This window comes from Mandrillus leucophaeus, unplaced genomic scaffold, assembly GCF_000951045.1.
Source record: "Mandrillus leucophaeus isolate KB7577 unplaced genomic scaffold, Mleu.le_1.0 Scaffold181, whole genome shotgun sequence".
NCBI classification, from domain to species: Eukaryota; Metazoa; Chordata; class Mammalia; order Primates; family Cercopithecidae; genus Mandrillus; species Mandrillus leucophaeus.
The window spans coordinates 1,285,360-1,312,108 of NW_012101821.1; the positions used below are offsets into that span (position 1 = coordinate 1,285,360).

The window sequence follows — 26,749 nt, forward strand, 5'->3', positions numbered from 1 at the left end:
CACCATGCCCAGCTGAATAGTGGCTTTTTACCAGTCGAATGTTTTCCAAAACTACCTATGGCCCACTCCACCCACATCCTGTGCCTATAAAGGCCCCAGACTCAGTCACTAGAAGGGAGAGATGGCTGAACTTTGAGGGAGATGGCCAGACTACAGAAGAGATGACCTGACTTCAGGGGAAGACAACCTGCCCATCCCCTTCCCTCTCCAGCTCCTCTCTCCACTGAGAGCCATTTTCATAACTTAATAAAATTCTCTGCCCTTCAATTGTCTGTGTGACCTCATTCTTCTTGGACGCTGGCCAAGAGCTTGGAACTCACCAAGTCCAGATACCCAGAAAGGCCATCACACCAGCCCTTTGCCCTCATTGATGAAGGGCAGCCACCCCACACAATGAGGCAAGAGCCCAGCTGAGCTGCTAACCACCGTCTGTGGACAGCAGAACTAAGAGAGCACTGTAACGCTCCCTCTGGGGCTTTGAGGTTGCAGGCACCCCAACCTGGGCACCGCCATGGGCCCCAAATGAAGTTTGCTCCTGTCAGTGCCCAGAGTGGCCAGCCAGATCCCACACTCACTCACTCATGTGCTCCCTCCCTCAAGGGGTTGAGCGCAGTGGGCTGAGTAAACAGGGCACCCCTGTTGCAAGTCTGGCAAAGAGGTTAAAAAAAATCCTGCATCAATTAGATGTACACATTGAGGGACTGCTTTAGTCAGTTATTTAGGTATTTTAAAAGATAGAAGGCTGAGAGGATGGCAATAGATAAAGGGAGCTAAGACTTTACAGAAATCTCAGTGAGGCCCGTGAACATATATACAGGTGTTTAATTCACTGACTAATAACTGGAAAAAGAAATAATTAGCAATATACTTGGGAGTATTAAGTACTATGTGAAAGCATACATGGCAGTGATAAGACATCCAAAACATTGTATGAAAGAGAGGAATTATTTTTTGGTGTTTCTCTCACGCACTGAGTTTGAAAATATCCAGGAGAATTGAAATTTGACAGAATTTAGAAAGTTCAAAATATCGTTCGTGATATCCTATTAACAAAGAGATGAATGTGCAGGGAGAAAACTAAAATATTGAAATATGGGATGGAAAGAGTAAGCCAAGGCTTTCTGAAAGGAAATTAAAACCTAGGATTGAAGCTGAAACCAAAAATCTCACGCCAAACATGCATATGACAAATGTAAGAGCAGGGTCGGTTGTGAGGAAAGAGGAGTGATCAGCTCAATAAGCAAAATGACCATTGCTCTTCTGCATTTCCCCAGACTGACGAACATGCCTCCACATTCTTTCATGTGCTAGTAATAGAGAATAAAATGATAGACCATTTTAGGTTAGAGATCCAACTGGGATATAAATAAATCATTCCATAGGTACAATGTAGTTTCTGTTTGTGCCCAAAATATTGCAAGCCTCTAGCATCCACCTACACCCATACTTCTAATTTTAATGCATTTCCCCAAAGCAATTTTCACAGTGTTTTTTTTGGTGCTGTTTGCCTCTGTCCATCACAGTTCCAAGGCTCAGGCTGTTCTCTGCTTGGCTTGCTGAATGAAGCCATGTGATACACTCTGAGCCAGAAATGACCAAAGGAACCTAAAAGTAGCAGAGGTGTTTCTTTTGTTTTGGAATTTGAATGTCTGAAGCTGGAATCCTAGCATAGCATGGATTAGGTCCTGGGTTGTCCTTTCAAGCATGGGTTGTACCATTATCAAGGGAATTTAATTTTTTTTTGTATGAGAGCACTTAACTGTAACCAAGATGTTAAATTAGCTTTACCCATGATGTGTCATCAAATGCTTCTTTCTTTTTGTCTCCCACTACCTTTTAAACTTTATTAATAAAAAAAGTTTTCTGCTGCCACTGGAAAAAAACTTAGCAGATCCTGGGGCATTTTGCTTACTTTTGGGAATAGTTCAATGGTTGCCTTAAGTTACTCAAACCAGTTTTATTTTGAAATAAAAGATTCCATCTCCTGAAATAACAAACTCCAATTTCAACTTTATTAAAGTTAAATCTCCTCCCCTTCCCCAGCTGGGGCCCACTTCAGAAAGCCTGCCTTCCTTCAGGGGAGGAGTTTGATTGACTTCTTCACTCTACTTCCGCTTCTTCTCTCAGGTTGCTAACTCTGCCTTCTGGTCCCCTGAGATTGGAGGAAAAAAAGAGTAGAAAGAAAAGAGCAGAAGGAAATTTTTACTTGATTTGGCAACATGATATTCTGGCCTCTAACTCTTATGGGAGATTGAAAGATTCCCATCACTGGGGACATCTTACCTCCAGTCCTTGATTCATGCTAATTCTTCTCTCTTCTAGGGGGTGACTTTGCACTCATCCTGTGTGCTCCCTTAGGCAGCTGTCTACCTACAGTGCGTAGCTACTCACATCATTTGCCTGTGGGGATGTAGAAGAAAATTTCCTGCTTCTTTGCCAGAACAGTTTCTCAGCCTGTCCCTTGCCCTCCAAATTTCCTGAGTGGCACTCAGACCCCACTCTGACCTCCTACCCATCCTCATGCAAGTATCTCCCATGAAGTTCTCTAGGAAGACACTTTGAAACTCTTCTCGCACACAGCTTGAGGTAAAAAGGTGAAACCCCCTCCACGCCACCTACTCCAAACACACACATCTTCAGCACTCTGGAATTCCTTCTCACAGAATCCTCTCTCCTTGCCATAATCAAACCCCTTTTAATCACTCGGACCCGGCTGAAGGGTTCAAGAATTGCGGAAGTCATTTGCTACTATTTTCTCCTTAAAGTCTGTATTTGAATCTGGAATGTCACTTCGGTGGGCAGCATCTCTTCTATCTGGGGGCCTTGGGTAAAACTTCAATATCCTGTCATCTCATTTTCAATACAGTACAAAACTCCCTCTCTCTTATTTTTCTTTTTAAAGTAAAATGTAAGCTAAAATTGGAAATATTTTTTTCTACAAATCAGTTCCAAGAAATTTCTCTAATAACTTCAAATAAAGTTGAAACCTTATACCTCACTGAGGCCTTTCTCTAGAGAAGAGGGGTACTTGTTTCCAGAGCATCTTGGTCAATCCTTAGGCTCTAGATTTTGGGAACTTCTTTATTACATTGAATAAAACATTGCTTCCCATGGCTTTACCCCAGTGATTCTGCTAACATGGATTACATCTGCTTCTACTTCTATGCAGCCATTCCTTCATACATTCCCAGTTTCTTCTACCTTTCCTGAGTATCTTCACTATCCTGTTGCTATCTGTTATTTTTCAAACTAAGGAGAAATAATATCTATGTCATTCATTCCCTCAAGTTCTCCACATCCTTCTTCCTCCAGTTTGTTGGGCAAGGCTAATGCAGGTATAATACCTTGATCTTCTTATGTAGATGTGTGTACATAAACACAAGGCCATGTGCTGAGTGAAGACATCATTCAAAATGACTGAGGGACCGTGTCATCTGGCAGATGGTATAGTTAATACTGCATGTGGAACATTCAATCTGTGTGCATTTAGAGCATTCTGTTCTTTAATTGTTCAACCCATGAGAGCACACACCAATCTTTAGCTGGCCCAATATAATGCATGCAAGGCTCCCACTGAACTCATGAGTCACCGGGTGTTATAAGTCCCACAAAAGGGCTTAACGCTAAGGAGGCATTTTTCTACCTCTGTCTTTAAAAATAGCCAACATTAATAGACTGCTTACTGTGTGCCAGGCAGTGGGGGCTAATTGCTTTATGTGGAGTGTTTCATGTAATTGTCACAACCCCATGAAGTAGAGACACTATTATTATCCCTATTTTTCCAGAGGATAGTGAGACTTGAAGAAGGTAGTAATTTCCCCAAGGGCAAAAGCTAGTAAGAGTTGGAGTGGAAAATTGAACCCAGGCAGGCGGTCTCATACCAGAGTTCCTAAATCTAATTGGACTGTACTTGCAACGATATTGTTTTGAGAGAATATCTTTTTTTTTTTTTTTTTTTTTGAGACAGAGTCTTGCTCTTGTTGCCCAGGCTGGAGTTCAGCGGGGCAATCTTGGCTCACTGCAATCTCTGCCTCCCGGGTTCAAGCGATTCTCCTGCCTCAGCCTCCTGAGTAGCTGGGATTACAGGTGCCCGCCACTACGCCCGGCTAATGTTTGTACTTTTAGTAGAGATGGGATTTTGCCATGTTAGCCAGGCTGGCCTCAAACTCCTGACCTCAGGTGATCTGCCCGCCTCGACCTCCCAAAGTGCTGGGATTACAGGTATGAGTCACTGTGCCCAGTCTGAGAATATCTTTTTTTTAAAAAAAGATTCAAAACCATGCAAACTAAATGGAGTGAGATCTTAGAAATTTTGGAAAAGGTCATTTAAATTTTGATTAAATTTGGATTAATGACTACTGGCGTCTTGGCATTTGTCACAAGAACAGGCAGGTAACCAGGCCGTAGGGAATACAGAGCATCGCATTTAAATGCACTTCTGCTGCATGAAGGTGAGAGAGCTGGGGCTCTGCATGCAGGAGAAAAGCTCAGAAGATCTGAGGGCCTTTCTCAGCTTAACATAAACCATCTTCTCATGTCAATCAAATGTTGATTTATCCACACAGCTTGTTAATAAAACAGCTTAGTTAGAGTCCTTGTTAAACTGTATAGTAACCAATTTAACTGGCAGGGAACACTTGACATGTAAAAAGAAAGTGTGATCTGAGGTTTACTTAGCACAAAGAAGTGAATTTTAAAGCAATGTAAACAGTCCTAGAAGCCAAAGAAGATAAATGTGATATATGTTTCAAAGTTTAAACTATTTTATACCATAAACCTTGAAAGCGATAAAATTCTCTTGGCTGAAACCCTGCTTACACATGCACTGTAGAGAAAGGGGCTTCAACTGACATGATTTCAATTCCTTTGACTCTCTTCTCTCTTAAACACATGATCAGTAAATATTCATCACAAACATATACTTTATCATACACAGATTCTGGGAGGTCCAAGAAAAGCAAAGAGGAATAAAAGGTATTTCTTTTGCCTTTTTTATCATTGATTAGAATTTCTGAAAAGCAGAGGTCCTAGACGGAATACACAAGTAGAAGAAACCATGCAGGAAGCACGAGGTATTCTCCATTTTTCCATTTGCTCAAGTTGAAATTTTGGGAATCAATGTTGACTGCCCTCCATCTCACACTCCAGACCTGATCTATCAGCACTGACTTCAAAATACATCCACTATTCGACCAAGTCTTATCAACTTTCACTGGTGGCATCCTGGACTAAGCCACCAAAAAGTCTCACCTGGATTATTGCTACTGTCTCCTAATTGATTTCCCTAGTTGCAGTCTCACTTCCTTTAATTTATTCTTAATATGCTAGCCAAAACAATCCAGCTAAAACTCAAGTCAGATTATGTGATTCAGTCCACTGATTAAAAACCTCCTATGGCTTTTCATTTCAAAAAAGGAAACACCAAAGTCCTTTCATTGACCTACAAGACCCCACAAAATCTGCCAACTGGCTCGTTGCATTATCTGACTTCATCTTCTTCATGTTCTCTTCCTTTCCCTTTGCTCCAGCCACACTGGCCTTGAACCTTGAACACACCAGGTACACTCATGCCTCAGGATTTTTGTACTTGCCAATCCTCTGGATTTTTGTACTTGCTCTCCCCAGGTACCAGCATGACTCCTATCTTGTTTTCTTCAGGCCTTGCTCAAATATTACATGATCACTCAGCTTGGCAATTCCCTCCCTCTCTCAAAATTCCTTACCTTTCTCCCCTGCTTTAATCCTTCTCTTAGACTTACACTCATCTAACGTAATAAATATTCTACCTTATCATTTTATTTTTCTCTCTCCACCAGAAATTAAGGTCCATCTAAGGGTAAAGGTTTTTGTTTCCTTAAAGCTTCCCTAGAACAGTACTTGGCACCAGAATAGTAGGTGCTTCGTAAGTATTTGTTGAATGAGTGAATGATAATTTCTACATCAGGCTGTCATAAACTGAAAATTTGGTTATCTTCACCAGAATTTTAGGTCAGTTCACAAGATGCAGCCCCTCTCACATATCAGTTACACGTGACAAGGGACACAAACAGAACTATCCCCACCACCTTAAATATATGCAAACCAATATGCACCCCAAGTCACATTCACCAAGACAGACAGGATTCGCCAATATTTATGAACAAATCAATTTTTCTAAACAAGTGGAAGATTTTTAACGTTTAAATAAATGATTTGCATTCAGTCAGTGGAAGTTTAAGAGTTTCAAATGGCTTTGATTTCACAATTGAGAAAAGTCTTAGAAAATTATGCATGAACCCTAAAGAGAACCTGGAATACATTTGCTAGATTAAATAAATAAGATCTAAGAAGAAAAAGATAAAGGAGATTGGAATTAGGGTTGAAGAAGAGCAAGCTGAAAGTCAATTTACCGTTTATCATAAGACTGCAAGGAGATGTTAGGAAATGGCAGCCTCTACTAACTAATCTCTTAGAGTCACTCTTAGCTCTAATGAGCCCTCAGTGACAATTTTCTTGACAGTAGAAACAGTTCAACACTGGAAAAAATTTCTGCATAGAGATATAGAATCCCTTTACCTAAAGGTCTTTAAATATAAAACAAATGCTCCCTTGAGATGATTTAGATACAACCAAGCTTGAAGTCAGAAGATAAAAACACTTTTAAGGTCATTTTGTTTTAGTCTCTATAAAATACTCTTTTCCTCATTCCCTAACACTTGCCTTCTTAAAGTGGATTTTAAGTTTACTTCTACCAACTGGAGTTTTTGGGAATTCTGTTGTAGGACTCTCTTATCTAGAAAATGAAAGAGAGTTTCTATTTCTTTCAGCAGAAGTTCACAGTATTATTCTGCCTGCCAAGAAGGGCAGAGAATCAGGACTAATAAACCATATTTTTGAATAGAAAAGTGGCCAGGTAATCACGTCGTTTAAATAGTTTCATGGGCCAGGCGCAGTGGCTCATGCCCGTAATCCCAGCACTTTGAGAGGCCGAGTGGGTGGATCATCTGAGGTAAGGAGTTTGTGACCAGCCTGGCCAACATGGTGAAACCCCGTCTCTGCTAAAAATACAAAATTAGTCGGGCGTGGTGGCTCATGCCTGTAATCCCAGCTGCTTGAGAAGCTAAAGCAAGAGAATCGCTGGAACCCGGGAGGCAGAGGTTGCAGTGAGCTGAGATTGTGCCATTGCACTCCAGCCTGGGCACCAAGAGTGAAACTTCATCTAAAAATAAAATAAAATAAAATAAAATAAAATAAAATAAAATAAAATAAATAGTTACATGAATGCAACGGACATACTCTGACATCAAAAGAAGAGATAGGGTCTTGTATGTAGCATATCATCTTGGTTCTATTACTGACTAGTCATCTTAGATTAACTTTTAGATTAAATTTTCTCTTCCAAAACAATAGACTTTTAAATAAAAAGTTTTACTTCCTGCTTCAAGGAAATCTCTTTGTGAGAAAGGGTAAGGCTTGTAAATCACAATGGAGGCCAGCATCTTATATTGGAAAGAATGGAAACTTGGACGTCACACTGACCTGAAAGTTCTGCCTTTGTCTCTTGTTATCCATGCAATTCAACTTCTCCCAGCCTTACTTTCCTTAATTGTAAGATGGGAGTATTGCTGGCTACAGTTTCAAGATTATGGGCAGAGTAAAGATTGTGTTTATAAATGGAATGCCACGTAGCCCAACAAATGGTGATTATTTTTGTTATTGTGGGAAGAGACTGTGTGGCCCTAAAGGTGTCAGAGACCTGGCAGGACCTTTTGTTCAAGAGGCAACTGCAAAGGCAGGCTGCTGACCCAGGATAAAAATAGGAGGGAGACTTGCCTTTGAAGTGGCATTAGCAGTGCACGCCTCCGAGGCTGCTGTGCCAACCCCTGCTGCCCTCCTGTCATCAGAACGCAGGCAGCTGGGCTGGCCAGAAACATTGCCACTGACCTCATCTCCCTGCTAGGTCTAAGTGCGCCAAAATATACACTTCTTGATTTTTTTTAAACCTTCTGTTATAAAAGAATAAAAATAACGATGCTCAGTTTAAGGTCGAGAAGACCAACATGAGGGAGGAATGTGTGCGTATACTTTTGTTGTCTCTTTCATCTTTGAAGCAATGATAATAATAACTAAAATGTATAAAACTTTTACTATGTACTAGCTACAGTTCTAAACACTGTATTTGTTACCTCAGTTAATCCTCTCAACAACCTTATAGCCTCCATTTTGAAAATAAGGAAAGTGAGGCATATAAATTAGGTAATTTACCCTAATATTACCCTAAATTAGGTAATTTTCCCTATACAAGCCAGTATGTGCTTGTATAGGGAAGTTGGAGAAGTAAAGCTATAGGTAATAAAATTTTATTTAAGTAATGTATGTTAAGGCGTTAACTCTGTTTACAGAAAAAACTACTATACCAGCAAGTTTTACCCTCTTACCTTTCTTTATTCTCAAAAAAGAAGTATGTCACTCTACAAGTTAGAGCCTGTGAAAATACTTGTATTAATATAGACTGTGTTCTATTTAAGTAGCTGGGATTGCTGTTTTAATTTTTTATAATTCTTGGGGAACAGCCTTATTTAAGTTTATTTTCATAAAAGGCTAGTTTAATTGGTTCAAATGTAAAAAATAAATCTGTTAAACACATTTCAAAATATTTTCTGAAGTTTTCTCTTTCCTCAAAAGATTTAAATAGTAAACGTCATTCATTTAGATTCCCACGGTAGAAAAAGTGAATAATATATATAAAAAGTTCAGATTTCATCAGTTTCAATGGAGAAAAAAGTAATTTTCACAATAAACAAAGGATGTTGATCTTGTTTAAAATAAATAATCTTTTGACCTTGTGGGAGTTTTTTAGGGTTTTTGCTTTTTTTGAGACAGGGTCTTGCTCTATCACCCAGGCTAGAGAGCAGTGGGGCTATCATAGCTCATCAGCCTTAACCTCCCAGGCTCAAGACACCCTCTCACCTCAGCCTCTCAAATTGCTTGCAGTGAGCCACTGCACCCAGCATGTGGGAAGTTTTTGTAGAGAAAAATGTTAGTACCTGGCACATGGTAAGCACTTAATTTATTATGAGAGTCATGATTATCACTATAAAAAACATGTTTTATATTGTATTCAGTTATAATTATGTGACTGCTATTTGAAGTGGAGCTAAAAGCCCTTAAGAAAAATTATTTCCCAACTAAAATGCCTTTTGCTTTTTTAGAGGAAAATTTTATCAGTTATGACTTTAAAAACAAGGACTCTTAAGAAATGTGCGCATACCATGTAACAACCTTGATTTGGCTTTTGCACAATAACATTCCCCAAACTTCCCACTGATGTGTTTAGAAGCATCCTCTGTTCCAACTTCTAATTACATTAAAAATCTCTGACAATTCAAAGCTAGTTAATGGCAATGATGAAGACACATCAGCAACTATACAGTGTGTGACGACATAATTTCACAAAGATGTGGAGAATACAGGATGAGGAAAGTGACTGACTTGACCTTTATAACTGTTTTTCTGTCCATTATGTTTCTAAGTTTATTAAATGGAACCTTTGATTAATATCCTGGGCCCTGGGGAAACTGTTTAACCTACTGTTCTTTGAGACATGTAAGATTTACTCCCTATCATATTTATGTTTTCCTGGTCAAAAACATGACCCCAGGGTGAGGTTTAAAATTAGGAATCATAATCACTTGAACCCGGGAGGCAGAGGTTGGTTGCAGTGAGCCGAGATCACGCCACTGCACTCCAGCCTGGGCGACAGAGTGAGACTCCATCTTAAAAATAAAATAAATAAATAAAAATAAAATTAGGAATCATAAATCCAGCTCTTCATCAGGAAAGGCATCAACAGCTTGTTTTCTTAAGCACAGAGTAGAAAAAAATTATGTTCAATTCCCTTATCACATCTCTGGTCCAAATGGTAAGTTTTATTTAATGATATCTTTCCTGTTTGAGGGAATTTGCACAATAATTTCATGTATGTCATTTCATTTTGGAGACATGGAGATGCCACAAACTATGTGGGATTTTCAAATGTATGATTGTTTTGCTGGAGGAGAAACATGAGTTAAAGTGAAATATACAATGATGGTCATGATCATGTGCTTTTCAAATACAAACGGGAAACAGGAAAAATCTTTAATCGGAAGTATCCCAGTTACATTTCTTCAGAATAAGCAGCATTTACTTCCATTGAAAACACTAATTCCAGATATATTTGTAGTCTGTCATTAATCGTTGAAAGGATGTCTCGGGAGGTATTGTAACGCATCTCTACTTATTAAACATTTGAAATTAGAGACCAAATACTTAATTTTGCCCATGGCTTTAGCTGCCATTACAGCTGGTTTTTATTGGCATAGCTTTTTTTTTTTTTTTTTTTTGAGATGGAGTCTGGCTCTGTCGCCCAGGCTGGACTGCAGTAGTGCGATATGGACTCACTGCAACCTCCACTCCCGGGGTTCAAGCGATTCTCCTGCCTCACCCTCCCGAGCAGCTGGGATTACAGGCATGTGCCACCACGCCCAGCTAATTTTTGTGTTTTTAATAGAGGCGCGGTTTCGCCATGTTGACCAGACTGGTCTTAAACTCCTGACCTCAAGTGATCCACCCACCTCGGCTTCCCAAAGTGCTGGGATCATAGGCGTGAAAGACCACGCCTGGCCGGCATAGCGTTCTTAATGCATTCATGAAGCTGCAACGCATACTTGTCTAGAGATAACATTGCATGTTAATACTACAGCAAATTTTGCTATGTAGACCACACATTTATTAAAAGGATCTCATTCTTTAGTATTCTCCTGACTTCTCCCCATCCCAAAGTTTGCCTTCATTTTGATTGGATGTTAGGTATTTATTGACTATTACAATTGTTAAATAATTTTTTTCACTTTTAGTATTGATTCATACAAATGCACTGATGAATTTACAAAAATATTATGAATTAACTCAAATACTACATCAGCCCTCTTAACTGCTATGGATATATAATCTTAGCCTAAGATAAAAAGTCACTTCTGGAGATACTAAAATGGCTAGGCCCTCATCAATACACATTTGAGAGAAAGAGAGGAAGAGAGAGATCCTTCAGTAGTATGTATGTCTAAATTCTTAAGCAATTATCCATTAAAAAAATAAAAAACCTGGCAGTAAGCCGAGATCATGTCACTGCACTCTAGCCTGGGTGACAGAGTGAGACTCTGTCTAAAAACAAAACAAAACAAAAAAAAAAGAAAGAAAACAAACAACCAAACAAACAATAAAAAAATTACAATGAACAGATTAGTCATTCATTGACCACATGGCATCAAGCCTGTGCAGTGACCTAGGCTTCAGCATTAACCCATCATTTATAATATCCAGCTCTCCCATTAGTCTTTTCTCCTCCCACTGGTAAATGTACAAACATATATTTCACATCACAGAACTTCCAAACACGTCACCATCTTTTTTGCTTTAGAAATAAACTTTAGTGCCTCAAAGTTTTGAAAACAATGTGCTCGTTAGGATCAAAGCCATCACCAAGTGGGCCTGCCTGTTTCTTTGTTCTGTACACTGTTGTAACATGTAAGCAGCCTCTGACTGAGTTTGCATTTTGTTGACATACTACTCTATTTGCCAAGATTAATGTTAAAGTTAAACAAAAATATTGGGCTCTTTCCCTTTGAGGCATAAAGTGCATGAACTTCCTTTTTCTTTTGAAAATTTTATAATCATATTTATTTTCATTTTAAAAAGCTAATACGCATTCAAAGTGCTTCGAAATTTTCCTTTAGCCTAGATCCCAAAATAAGAATGTTTAGATTACTGCCAGATAGACTTAAGCTAGTTATTAGTAAGAACATTTTGGATTTGGAGATAACAGAGTCTAGGGCCCAACAGCCAAGGGAAGTCATACCATCCTTTTCCCCAGAGATAAGAAAAAACAGCCAAGGAAATTCAATCTCTTTTCTAGATGATAAAATTGTATCATTCTATTCTATTCCTAGAAATATTTATACTCATTCTTGATTAGAGGCAGGGGGTCAGATAAAAATCACGTCTCAAGACCCCCTTTAGTCTTTTGTTTTGTTTTGTTTTGTTTTGTTTTTTAAAAAAAGAATATTCAAAGCAAATTGCAATGCAACGAGTTTTAGAATGGCTGCCTGTGAAGCGCTGAGAGGGAAGGAGGGTTTGCTGCCATCTCCTGGACGTTTGAAATAAAATCCGCAGGATGAGTGCTTCAGCGCCTGTTCCTTTTAGACAGGGCACTAAGACTGTGGAAGCAGGTGCAGTTTACAAGTCTGGCTGTCCCTGACTGGATAAACAGGAAAACTATTTATGGTTTTAAAGAATAAAGTTGACTTAAGTGGTTCGCATGTTAGAAAAGTGTTTTTCAAAGTGTAGTTCACAGCCCATTAGCATTAGAATCACCTAGGTTGAATGTTACAAAAACAAATTCCTAGGCCCCACCCAGACCTAGTAAATCAGAATCTCTAAGGTGGGGCTGTCTCTAAGGTGGGGAAATCTTAATTTTATACCAGGAGCAAAAATTGGAAAGTTATATGTTGCAACACCATGAAGGGAATAGTTTGCTCATACTAAAGTGCTGTATATAAAGGAAATCATGATAGTCCATTCAATGTAAAACTAAAATTAAAAGTTCTAAGTAGTATATTTAACATTGCTCTTTATTTCAGTAATACCACCCACAATGAGTTGTGATATTTCAGTGAGTATTTCATAATGTAGAATTCAAAATCTAGCCCATATTGGACTTACGTGGAGAATTATGATCCGCACCACTTGATAAACAGTAATAAGTCATCCAACCACAACCAGCAGATTATGAGTGTGAATTAAAAAAACAAAAACAAAAACAAAACTCCAAACCAAAGATCTAATTGTGGAAGGATTGGAATGAAACCTTAAATTAGTACTTTATATTAGTTCAACCAATTCCTTAGAGAGTCTTAGCTCTAGAAAATGGTTTTGTGAACATTTCTTTATCAGTGTTAGATATGCTAGGTGAAAAAAGAACTAATGGGTTTTTAGTGCAGAAAGAGATCTAGTTTTGCTTTATTTTCAAATGTAATTAAATGGCACAAAAGGAGAGTAAAACTAAATCAATTTAATTGTTTTTGAAACAAAAGCTATTCTGGATTCAGATACAATGTTCAGAATCTCAGCTTGTTTTGATTTTTTATCTTCAAGATGAGTCTTGACTTCTGCTTCTGACTCAGAAGGATTCTAGAAGTACCAGAAAACCCACAAAAATTCCCTGGGTTTGAAAGGCAGCTGGAATATTAAGTTCCTCCCTATGTCAGTGGCTCAGCTTCTTAGAACTGTTTTTCATCACTTGCCCTGAGCTGGGAGTTTGCTCTGTTCAGGCCAAGGTTTCACTCTTTCTGTTTTTGGAAAGTGATCATGCTTCTCAGGCAAGGGGATCAATTACTCTAAAAAGGCCAGGTTGCTGACCCTTTGTCCTAGGACAGTGTGGAAAGGAGGGATAAGGACAGCTGTGAGCTGCGCCCTCCTAGGTCAGCGCAACTGTTGCAGGTCTGAAGTGGGGTAGTCTCAGGGATAGAGTTGCCAACTGCTCCACTTTCAGTGTAATAGGCCTATTTAAGCTTCAACTGTGCTACCAGGTTACTCAGGATACCAACTATCCTGTTTAGAGAATATGTTTGGTTTACAAACATTTCCCCAGAAGAGCTCTCTTCATATTGCTAAGTCCACTACATTCATTCTATTTAATATTGGTACTTTGAACTGAAACAGTGTCTTTATAGTAGAGGCTCAAAGATGATGTTAAGTTTATTTTATAAAAATATTGAACCAGTCTTTTTGAATGTGGTCTCATCTTTGTATATCACGAAAAGAATGCTAGCACAATAGATGAATGCAAAGCAGGAAAAAATGGACAAACAAGCTGAATACAGAGGAATGTAAACATATAAACTTCAGTAACAAGAAAAAAAAGAAAAAACAAAGATCTCTCAATTAACAACTCCTGGGAATAGATTTCTTGTGTCAATGTGAGATTGATAGCGACACTCCTTCTACCTTTTCTATTTTAGTTGTGGGTCTCAAAGTGGGATTCATATTAACAGAGAACACAAAAGAACTTGTTTAATTGTGTTTTCCTCATTGGAAGTTTTTGAAATAGTAGCTATTGTTTATTGAGTGCCCCTTAGAATAATAACAATAGCTAACATGTGTTGAATACTTTCTCTGTGTCAGGCACTGCTTTATATACATAATGCATTTGTTTCATTTAACCTTCATAATAACTTGTGAAGTACACCTATTATTGTTTCCATTTCACTGCTGAGGTACTGAAGCACAGGGTGACTGAATCCTTTATCTAAAGTCTCCCAACCAGCAGGAGGCAGGCCTGGGACTCAGAGGCAGGCAGTGTGGCCCTAGAGCCCACACTCTTAACCACTACAAATGTATTTCTTGTGGGCTCAAGGTTTACACATCTTATCTCATCTAATAGTATGTGAAGTTCATTTAAGACATGATTACTTTTTGCTTTTCCTAAATTAAAAAAAAAAAAGTCTTCTTTTTAATTTAAAAATTGGAAGGAATCTTAATCTCTGCATTATTGTTACTGAAATTTGAGGGTTTCTCTCATCACTATTCTGTTCTTCCTTTATTTGCCAGGTATAAATTACCATAACTCTGGTAATATATGATGCTGGTTGGCTGGAAGCAGTAGGTGTTTGAGGCATTTGGTCTAGTGCATTGTGAGAATTTGTTCAATGGAAACCAGCAAAATGCTGAGCTTCCCTTCGCCATTATTGAGTTATAATAAGCAAATAGGCTGATGGAAATAAAAACTACAGCTTTTCCCCATGTACCCTGTTTAAAAATGTCTATCGCTTGGAGCTACCACACTCTAAGATGTTTCAGTATTTCTTACTTTGATTTAGAAGGTTTAGTGTAAACTTTGGAGTTATGTCTGAGACATGTAAAACTCATCACTTCTGATGAGCAGTTCCTTTTATCTGTGACCTGAGTCTTCTTGCAATTAAGGGAGATATTATAGCCTTGTGGTTAGAAGACGGCCATGGATTTTGACTGTTGGGTCCTGAGATTTAGCCCTACCATGTTACACAAGTTCCTTAACTTTTCTTTACCTCAATTTCCTCATCTTAAAGTGGGATGATAATAGTACCTACATCATACTTTCATCATTTTGTGGTGACAAAAAAAAAGTGCTTAGAATGGTACCTAGCATATCATAAGCCCTCATAATTGTTACCTTATTAGTGGCTCTATGATTTTAAATTAAGGCAATAAAGCTCTGCAAATGTAATGAGTTTTTACAATTAACCTAGAAGCTCACATCTTCTTTTTTTGAAGTTGGTGTTGGGACTATTCAAAACCCATGTTTAGAATCTATTACACTAGTTCCTCAGGAGATGTTTTCAAAATAACAATGATATATAAAAGGAAAAAAAAAAACGACTGGAAAAAATGTAAGGTTTAAAAGTGTCCTTGCTGGGAAGCCTTTGACAGAAATAACTGTTGAGAAATCTTCCACTGAGGAATCTTTGAGGCGGGAAAGGTTTGCTGCCTCATGCACTTGACTGCTAGCCTGACTGGGATTGGCACCGTGACACTCTAAGATTCCAGGGGTAACTATTTTTCAGAGTGTAATCTGAAATACTGAAAACTTGTGACTCCCTCAGTAATATTCTGTTGAGAATTATTCTTGTTGAAATGCCTTAAGTTATTATTGATTTAGTAGCAAGCCATGCTAGGTGCTGATTCACTACTTAATAAGAAAGTTCCCTGAATTACATTTAGTTAAAATGGCAGAAAGCCAAAGGGAGCACTTCCTTTTATGCAGAGACTTTGATTATGCTTTATTTTTAAAAATCACGTTCTTCCCCCTTACCAGCCGATGAACAACACCTATTCATTCTGAAATAAGAAAATGAAAGAATTTTGAGAAGTCACACAACATTGCTGTCAATTTCTTTTTTTTTTTTTTAACTAATAAAACAGATGCTTCTTTCTCAGAGATGGGTTTTCACTTTCAACATGCATCATAGCATCTGATTTTCTGAGCCATCTTGGGAAATGGAGTCTTTCCTAGTATCACTGAATGTGGTCAAAGCCATCTACGAAGCATAGACAGTAGGCTCTTGGTGAATCAGTTTGGGAAATTCACAATTAAGCAGTCTCAGGGAGTGAAATTCTGGGGTCTGATGAGACTGCGGAAACCACGTGGTACTGTAGGGAGAGCACAGGTTTTGATGCCAGACAAATATCTAAGTCTAACCCTAATCTACTGCTTATAAGCTTAGTGATTGTTGCACAAGTTGTTTAGCTTCTCTGAGCTTAGATACCTCATCTGTAAAATGGGAATAATATCTTCTTTTTCAGTGTAATACTGAAGAATAAATGAAATCACAGTGTAACTGGTTAAGAATTCAAGCTGCAGACTGAATCCAGGGGCCATTACTTAACATTGTATGATCTTTGGCAAGTTACTCAACCCCTTTGTGCCTCAGAATCTCATCTGTAATCTGTAAAATGGGGATAATGTTCATACCTAGCTCACGAGAACTGCTGATTAAAAGCAGTAATCTGTGAAAGATACTCAGCACAAGTCAGGGCCCAAATTTTGTGCTCGGCTAATGTTAGCTATTATCAAAACTTATGTAAAATATTTAACATACTTCCTGCGTATAGCAGAAACTTAATACATTAACTCCTATCTTTCCCTCAGGACCCGTGAGATTATTTGAATGACTGCTACAGCTTCTGTCCCTGCCCATGTCATCCTAACTTGAACCAAAATGCTTCATTCTGGGTTCTTGCGTGGCCTTGATTATTGTGCCAAATAAAAGTATCAAAGATTATCTGACTTCTACCGTGTATCCTGAAGAAAAGACAAATCAAAACACTATGGCTTTTGTTATTTACTTCCAAGAAGAACATTTTTCTGTTTATTCTTAGAATGTGCATTTTTTTTTTCAACTCAGGGCCAAGTACAACCTTTTGGTTTTTAAAATTTTTTCAACTCTGGGCCAAGTACAATCTTCTGATTTAAAAAATTTTTTTCATGAACAAACCATCACTAGTTATTAAAGAGCCAAAGAAATAGGAGCTGTGAAAGCAGGATTTCTTCATGTTACCTTTGAATGTTGTTATTTTGAGTATTATCATCATCAGGTAGAGGAAGAAAGGTAGGCTGGGAAGTAGATCCTTATGATATCTTGACTATAGATCCCAGATTTACATTTCACCAGTCACAGAGCACATGCAATTTAGATAAACATGTCAAGAATGACATAAACAGAGGTAAACACGAGGAGCTTTACATGTGGAACCAAAAAATAAAAATTAGAAAAATTATTACCTATATTAACAAAAAATTGCTTAAACTCTAGGACTCTGTAGAAGTCTAGCTTTCTCTCCTGTACACTTGGGATGCACTTTATTGGCTGGCAAACCTTTGATAACATCAGAAGTCTGAGAAATGTCTGACAATATTTGATATTTAAAATTAAATTTCTCTTTATTCAATTGCCATTGAGTAGTGCTGTGATATCCAAGTGCCAGCTAGTTTGGTGTACAAATATACATACCACAGAAACATACAGTTTTTTTAAAAATTAAGAAACTGGCTGCACCTGACAACATCAAGAAAAAAGATAATTCTGATTCAAGGGCTTCTCCAGAAGATGGGGTTTCATTGGCATGACGCTCATAGGATGACCTGTTGTTTTTGTACTATTTTTTTCTAGAACCATAGAGGGATGACAGTCACTGGTTTCTTAGAGCAATTTTGCCTGGTGTCTGGATCCTGTGGGAATTTATTAGCTTGCTTTGTGGCCCTTGACCAACCCTGGTGGGACATCTAGAGAAGAATTCAATTCTGCTTTTTCCCAGAATAATTGTTGACTAACTCAGCAGCACCAAAGTGTCACAGGCATCTTTGTGTCCCCCAGAGTCCAATGATATGTGGAACCAAGACCAGCGAGGGTCATGTTTCTGGGAATACAGTGTTGGCTCTTAGAATTTATATATTTTTTCTCATGAACTTATAAAAATGTTTAAAAACAAACTCAACAACTCTGATGTTAAAAGGGAATGAGCACACGCCCCACGACTTCCCTCTAGAAGCATTTCAAGCATTTAGATTTTCAAAAACAATCATTTCTTTTTGATGACCATGACTTCAAATGCCATGCCTGCTGGGCCAGTGGTGACTCATCAAACAGCAACTGATTTCAATAACTCACCCTTAGAATGTGGGTGCTTGCAGGAGCCCTAGTTTATAACTGGATGAAATCATATGCAGCAAAGGGCCTTTATTTGATAGATTAAATCTAAACGCAGACACTAACAGCCATGTGTCTTCTGCTCTTAAGAGGGTTTACTGTGAAAGAGCCACACAGAGTGTTCGACATGCCACTCAGCAGTCAAATGACCTTCAAAGTTCTTTAACCTTGTAACTGCAAATAGGAAAATGGTCTCACATACGTTAGTCCACCCTCTTTCAATGTAGACCATGTGTTTTTTACATCTCAGATGTGACTCATGCTGCCAGGCTAGAATTTTGGCTGTGTGATAATTCTCAGCTGTCCTACAATGCCTGCTTCTTGAAAGAAGTCGACACTTTCTAGAACAGCTAAATAACCTGGGCTTATTTTAAAGCACTATTTGTAACTCAGATTGGTTTTCCTATGGTTAAAATAAGTGCTTCTTGTGAAAATTAAATAAGACAGTCAATTCAAAGGCTTTATACACATTACCACTAGCAATCATACTAAACATATTTTGAAGTACAAAGTTTGACATGCTCTAGAATGACAACCCAAATGTGTCTTATAAAACATGTTCCTAACGAGGTATGCTTTACACTACCAATGCAGAAACTGTGTATTTTTTCCTCTCTAAAAAACAGGATGTGTCAAAATGATAAATGTTGTAAGATTAAAGTGGCAATGCTCAGATTCCCACTCTTACCAGTTCTGGGATTCACTCTGCCCTCCTAGAAGACTGAGGGGAATATGCTGTACTTACATGTCCATGGAACCTTTCTTTCTCCTAGAATCCCAAGTGTTATGCAGATTCACTACAGCACAATATTCCGGTCAGGAAGAGAGGTTGACACATGATTAAGGAGAAACTTGTGGAAAGAGAAATGTTTAAGGTCCTGCAGAAAGTCAGTGACTGTGAAGACCTTGTTCGTTTATATTCTAGTGCCTGTATTTAAACCGTGCAGTGGATTTGGGATGCTATACATAAGGTACCTAACATAACATAGGAACTCAGTAAATGATTGTCACTCTTGAGCTGGCAATGAAAATCGACTTCGTGGATGCTCTGCCTAGAAATTATGCTAAGGACAAAGGAAGAAGCAAAGTCCTAAAAACCAAACAAAAACTGCCTGCCTACACCTCGTAACCAGCGGACCAACCAATCAAACTAATACCAACACAGCTAAGCCAATAACACTCAGATTGGAAATGTACCCCCTGGGAGGGAAGCTGATGTCTGGAGGTCTAACTCCCTTCCGTCACACTGACATCACTTCCTTGGCCCCAACCTGAAAGGTGGCACATACAGCCCCCTGGTGGGGAAATAGGGAAAGCAAATTCCTCTTACTCCAGGGAGCCGGTTAGTCCTTCTCCCTCCCACTTCCCATCTCCCTCAGAGTGAGGTCAGACCTTGTTGTGGATCTGGTTTTGGAGAACTTCCACCCTCTTCTATAAAGTGGGACTGTATGGTCCAAGATGAGACCTACGCTGCCAGTGCCCAGCTGAAGTTGTAGATGCTTTTACTGCATGCCTGACATGCCTCTTATATGGTTTTGGGGAACTCCAAATAGTCCCAGGATGACCAGAAGACATAGTCATGTTATTTGCGTCTTTAGTTATCAACTCCAAATAATGGCTCTGCTAAGATTGCCACCTGTCCAACAGGAAATGGAAAGAAAACACTTCTCATTCCTGCATACCACACCACTAGACAACTGGAAATACTTCTGGGTCATTACCATCCTAGGAGACTTTTAAGCCGATGATTTCAAACTGACTACCTGTGTGTTCCATGTCTTTCCTCTAATTCATGCCGTTCTTTAAATGCTATGTTAAGAATGCAAAGCTGTAAAAATGATCTTTTTTCCTGCTGCACCATAAGAAGCCTTTTTTGGTTGTTCTATTACAAAAGAATTCAAAATGCAAGCATTCAACAGATTTCCTTTGCAGGGAACAAGTAATACAAACAACTGTGTTATATAATGAATAGATTGCTTTTTTCCTTTATCCTGTATTAATCTTAATTGGTTTCCCAAAAAGGCAAATAAGAGACCAAGCTACAGCCTGTGGTTGTAACCTCTAGGTAAATTTCCGCCAAAAGCAGTGAAAGATTTTCCAGAGAAAAAGCAGAAGAATCAGCCCCATTGTTCTGCAGCTGACTTAATTCTCCTCTTTATGTTTTAGAAATACCTAAAGATTACAGTTTTACAATGTATGGAGAAATAGATATGCTAACAACAATGAAATTGTTGTGGGAGCCATACAGAGAAATATCAGAGAAATTACTTAGATCAGAATAGCTCATACAAGGAAGAGTTTTTTAAAATATGGACATTGAACAGATAAAGAAGACAGTAATATTTTAATAGGATAGTGAAAAATATAGCAGATTGACAGTGACAGCAGAAAAAGAACAGGAATACAGATATTTTCAGAGGATTAAAATGGTACTGTGTACCCTCAAATCAGGCAAGTTTTTCTGAGAGGTCTCTAAACATATCTCCTGCATAGAGCAGATGATTTTCCTTGGAGCTGTCATAAATGCTTTATAGTTCTCTACATTAATTCATGTCGAATATTTTCCATGGTTGGTCAGACTCAGACTTAAAATAGATCTGAGAAAGGTCTTCAGGTTTACTTTCAGTACCATTATTCACTTCATAGCCAGCTGGGTGACGACATGGTGTGTGGCCAATTCAAGTTTACAAGGTAACCTTGCCTGAATTATCCTGGTCCATCGAATACAAATAATAAAGTGAAGGTGAGAGAATAGAATTACAAGGAACATGGGAGAAGCAGTTGTCAAAAAGCAAAACGAACACAAGAAAAAAAATCTGTGAGATCACTCAGAAATGATGCTAATAATTGTGTGTTCTCACCCCTACAGTCTCCACACACACGGGGTTCCTCGTGCTTCACAATCAGCCCCTGTGGTCAGTCAGTACACCTTCAGGTCCCAATCATGTGGTTTCTCCAGGTAAAACAACAGCCATGCACCTTATGTGCATCCTGCTTTTTACACGTTACTTCATTATCCTGTGTACTCTACCACTTGCCTCAGCTGAGGAAAACAAACTTATGCTTTCATGGGCAACTGGAGATCTAATCACTTAGTTCCTTAAGTAACCGGAGAGGGAGGGTGGGAATCCATCTTTAAAGATAATTATCCTTCTTTCCTTATCCCATTTACTTCATTATTATTATTATTATTATTATTACTATTATTGAGACAAGGTCTCACTATGTTGCCCAGGCTGGTCTCCAACTCCCGGCCTCAAGCAGTCCTCCTACCTCGGCCTCCTAAAGTGCTAGGATTCCAGGCACGAACCACCATGCCCGCCCCATTTACTTTAAATAAGTCTTCTGAAATGAGTTTATATATGTGAAAACATCTGGCAAAAAACCTAATACATAATAAGTGCTCAGTAATTATTAAGACCCTCTTTCTTACCCACTTCTTACTAAACTATATACATTCCAACAGCCCTCCGAGTACCTTCTCTGTGATATCAAACGGGTGGCTGAGATTGACAGACCAGAGCTGCTCCCTGTCCTCGATAGATTCTTTATTCCTTTAACACTAGTAATAGAGATAAGGCACTACCTAAAAGGGAAATCTCAGTCAATATAGGTTATACTTTCACTACATTTGAACCTTTCAGCATGGGAGCACAGCTGTTATGTTACGTAAAGGCTGATTCCTGATGTTTGATATCACTGATCACTGTCTTTCTTGTGGCTACAGCACAAATCCTAAGTATCCTGCTTACTTAATATAATGGTACATGTCTATTTTTGGGTGCTCCTGGATTTTTTAAGTGTGCAAAGAAGATAAATATATTTTAGGTCAATCTGAGTTGGATTTTTGACTCATTAAAAATATTATACTCCTTGGACCCAGAATAGGAGGTGACACATCTGAAATTAAGTAAGTTGAGGACTTTGCTAGGCATTCTCAGGGACTCAAGAAACACTGCAAACAATTCATTTCAAGCAAAGTGGACACTCAGCTTCAGCTACAAGATTACTCTTCCACAACAGATGGTTTCCACACCTGAATTGTGACACCACTTTTCTTGGCTGAGAACTTTGGCCTTGGTGCCACAAAATAAGATGATGAGGCTGATTCTTGCTTTGGCGAGGTGGGAACGCCCACAGGCACTGGGGATGCACTGACTGGTGAGGAGGCCTCTGCAAAGAAGGAAGGAGGAGAGGTATAGGCTGGTACCGAGTACACTGACGAAGCCTGCACATTCGTAGGTGAGGCAGCATTCACTGGCCGGGGAGGAAGAGCTTGCTTCATGGCCAGGGCTGAATTGACCTTGACTGATGACTTTTGGGGGAGGCCATCCTTTGCATCTGGAGGTTGGAAAGTAAACAAGGATGCATTGAGCTGATACGGTTGGTGCTTCATGACATCTAATGCATTAAGGGGTTTCTTCCCCTTTTTCTTGCCGGGTTTGGAGGCCTGTGCGGCTGATGGCTGAGACTTGAGAGCAGCCAGTGGGTAAGAAGGGGAGTGGATAGGATTATAGGCCACAGGAGGAGGTGCTCGGACATTGGAGGAGTACTTCCAACTGGCCGGGAGAGATGGAGTGGGAGACTGAGCTCGAGCAGCGTGGGCCTGCACTGTGTCTGAATCCACCACATACTTCTCCATTCTCGACTGCCTCTTAGCAAAGAGCTGAGCTCCTCTCCCGCTCATTCCTGGAAGCTCATTGGATGGTCCCACTGCACCAGGCTGAGCAGCATTGACTGCTGCTGTGGAAACTGTTGGTTTGGGTGTGTAATTCTGACTGGCTACTGCTGCTTGTGGTCCTTTGAAGGGACCAGCCACAGTCAAAGAACTCGCAGGCCGGGCAGGAGGGTAAGAAGGCTGGGCTATTTTGATGGAGGAGACAACGGTGCCCTTTGATGGGTTGGATGTGGGGAAGGCAGGAGGTTGGGTGGGAGCCACTCCTGGAGACCAGACTGGGGAAACTGGAGTTACTGGTTGGGAGGATGAGGACTTGACAGCAGGTTTTGGAGCAACAGGAGGAGGGGTCTTTTGTTTGGCAGAGGAGCTCTGCATGAAATTACAAGCCTCTGCCCCCAAGCTGAGGTAGTCTTCTTCCGGTCCGGAATCACCTCCAGCTCCAGTGCCCCGTTTGCCTTCTGAATTTTGAAGCAGTGACAAGAGTTCAGGATTTGGGCTTACTTTGGGCTCTTTAAAAGTAAACATGGGTTTTGTCGTGCTTCTCCTTTTGGCCTCCTGCAATATTCCTGTTCTTTTTGCTGGCACTGAGATCCTCTCATCTCGGGAAGCTATTCGCTCAGATGAATCGTAAAAGGCTGGCTGGGACCAGGGGGCAGCCTGGGGCCATGGAGGGGGCTGTGCTGGGCCAGCAATTGGACTTGATACCCCTCTGGAGAAGGCGTCAGGGGGTGGAGTGACTGCAGAGTAAGGTGGAGGTGCAGGAAAGTCAGCAATGGGACTCGTCATGTTTCGGGTTGGCGAGAAAGGGGTGGCTGACTGATTCACAGACCCTGGGAAGGGTTTGGCCGTTCTATTCATGGGGGCCATCCTCTGGATGTTTGCTGTCTCAGATGCCCCACTGAAGCCATTCTGTTGAGGAACATGGCCAAGACCATGACTCACCTCGATGTAGCTTTTGCTCACAGAGCTCTGCGTTCTCACTGACTCTTCCTCCCTTCTTTGGTAAGAAGTCATTGTTCTCAGGCCATCCGTCTGGGCAGCACCTTGTTCTCTGCTTGGCGTTCCACCTACCTTGTCCTCTTCTTTTTGGGCTGTGATCTGATCCATTCTCTCCCTCCTCTTGGCAAACATGAGGGCTCCCTTGCCTGTGGTGTCTGGTAACATCTCCATCTTGTCCCCTCTGTTCAGTTTCTTTTCAATGTTCACCAGTCCAGAATCCCAGTCAAAGTTCACAACTTGTGTGTTGTCGTCAACGTCAGACAATAACTCTTCATCCACCTCTGATTCGCTTGCACCAAGAAATGCTACTTCACATGTATCCTCCTTGTCACCTTCTTCCTCCTCGTCCGCCTCTCGTTCAAGCTCGCCAGTACCGTAGCTAACTAGGGTGTATTTCCTGGCCCTCCGACGTCGCTTCTTAAACATCAACACCCCCTTGGAGTTGGGGTTGGGAGCATCTGTTAGAAGAAGGGCAATGCTTTTGCATTTAGATTTTGCTTCCTTCACTTGTTTTTCTGACAGGCTTTCACTCCTCCTGAGCCCTAGGGAGAGTAAAAAAAAAAAAAAAAAAAAAAAAAAAATTATATTGAGCTGATGAGTTCAAGGAAGACACCACAGCAACTCAGAAATGAACTCTCCTGGGTGAAAATAAATATGTATGAAATTGTCATTGAGTACTGAATTTTGAAGGAATCCAACACATTTCTTTTTCTTATTTCTCTTATTTCCTTCTACAATAATATACTGTTCTATTTGTTTACATAAAAACATTTTATATATGCTGATTAGAATATATGTTTCATACATTTGTTTCTCTAGAGATCCTTCCACTTTAATAATAAAAACTGGTTAGTAAATGCCAATTAATAGGATAAAATTAGAATTAAGAAGGACATAAAGACATAATATTTTCTGAAAAACAAGATGAGATATATCTCATACTTCCATATTTTAAAATAAAGTGTCAATATAAAACTGTTTCCAGGAATCTTAAAAAGGGAGGAGTGTCCCACGAAGATGTTTCAAAATTTTCTAAATGTTTTAATGTAATGAATTTAGCTATTTAGGTTTTCTTCTTTCTCTTTTTTCTTTTTTTACTCTGACAACTGCCCCAAATCTTTCCATTCACAGCTACTGGATTAATACAAATTTGAAACACTGAATTAATCGTTGAAGGTACTGAATCAATAATTAGTTAAAATTCAAAATATGACATTATTGTAAATACATATAAGAAGCTCTAGCTACAAAGTTTTCTAGACAGATTTGTTGGTAAATGTATTGCTATTTTGGAAATACAATATTACTTTCCTTGCAGCAAGAATGAATCTTGGAGAAATTTAAAAATTGACTTGTGACCCACGTAACTGTGTAAAAACTGATGCAGAAATCAAGTCATTTAAAACAAGAATATGATGGTTATAAAATAAAAATATTTAAAATTTTCTTTCATTATTACTATTATAAAAAATAAATTGGTGGCAAATTAATTTATAGCAACTAAACATATAGCATCTATCATTTATAATTTATAATTACATCATGTTTTCAATGATAATGAGTATGAGTCCCCTAAATTTTTTAATTCCTCAAAATAGTTAAGTGGAAAATTAAGAAAAATTTTTTGACTATTTTATGATTGAAAATTAGCTCTTTTTGTCACAGACTTAACGGTTAAGTTTTAAAAAATAAAATATAATCCAAGGAAATAATTTTATAATATGATTACAGGCATTTACTGGTGATCAAATTTTCTAGAGAAAAAAATAGTTGAAACTGAGGTTATTACTAAATATAATTCCTTTTTTGACTAGTGTTATACAACTTATTAAACTGACAGTCACAGTTGCACAGTTGCTGCTAACTTCACTGCCAACATGTAAGGTATGTGAATGGTGTCTCAATACTCTTGTTTAATATGCTATAAATGTGAAGATGGCCTACAGATGCTTAAAGTATAAGGAATGATTAACAACACTTGCCAATAAAGCTACAAATGGTTATGCTAAAAATATGCTTTGAAAGGAATAACAATAGGTTAGAAGACTTAAGATTCTACTTTGAATAACTGAATTCATTGCCATTGTGTATCATATATACAGTCAAGTGCCTTTGCCTGTCAGCCTTTACATCCTCAAATAAAATTCCAAAATTAGTAAAAAAAAAAAAAAAAAGAAAGAAAGAAAGAAAGAAAGAAAGAAAGAAAGAAAACAACAGAAATCCTAACACCTAACTGCAATTCTTATCCCTATTCTCCTTTCTGTCTTCTCCTCTGGGTAAAACAAAATGCCATACAAAGCACTGAATTTAAATATATTTTATGTTTGGAGACATTTAAATACCTCCACATGGCCCTGGAGACTGACTTCTGCGTCTAGAAGGTAGATGAAACACTTTGCAGTCTAATGAAGACTTACAAAACGGAGAGGATCATGTAACTCCTCACTATACATATGTCCTTGTCTGTCAAACTCACTTCTGCAAGCATCATCAAGCTGCACAATGATTTTTTTCAAAACGAGGATCTGCTTTTGATATCAGTGGTAGAGCTTTTATTTTAAAGACACCTCTCAGTAGCAGACTCAACAGTTTCTGACATTTAAACTGAGTCCACATGACTTCAAGTGCTTTCTTATGCTATTTTAATATGAAATATTTCAACTTTCTGAAACAAAATGAATAGGCACATTGACAATATTATTTTCTTTAACAGTTCCTGTGCCTTTGGGGATAAAAATAAATTCATGAAAAAATGTTTAAATCTATATGAAGTTCAGACTTATTGCTTCCCATTTAGAAACTGGTATTC

At 38.9% G+C, this 26,749-nt stretch overlaps 1 protein-coding gene across 3 annotated transcripts in view; it reads right to left on the bottom strand.

Annotated features, from left to right (window-relative positions):
* SYNPO2 (synaptopodin 2) overlaps window positions 1-26,749 on the bottom strand; it is a 202,051-nt gene that overhangs the window by 8,920 nt on the left and 166,382 nt on the right. Inside the window, exons 4-5 of one of the 3 annotated variants that reach the window (XM_011977603.1) lie at window positions 22,301-24,482; window positions 15,816-17,226 (exon numbers count right to left, since the gene is read on the bottom strand). The exons of 1 other annotated variant lie outside the window; for it this stretch is intronic. In XM_011977603.1, the coding sequence (XP_011832993.1) occupies window positions 17,148-17,226; window positions 22,301-24,482 (2,261 nt within the window). In that variant the 3' untranslated portion in view covers window positions 15,816-17,147. Of the gene's footprint in view, window positions 1-15,815; window positions 17,227-22,299; window positions 24,483-26,749 lie in introns of those variants that run through there. One more of the 3 variants, XM_011977602.1, reaches the window with a different exon arrangement.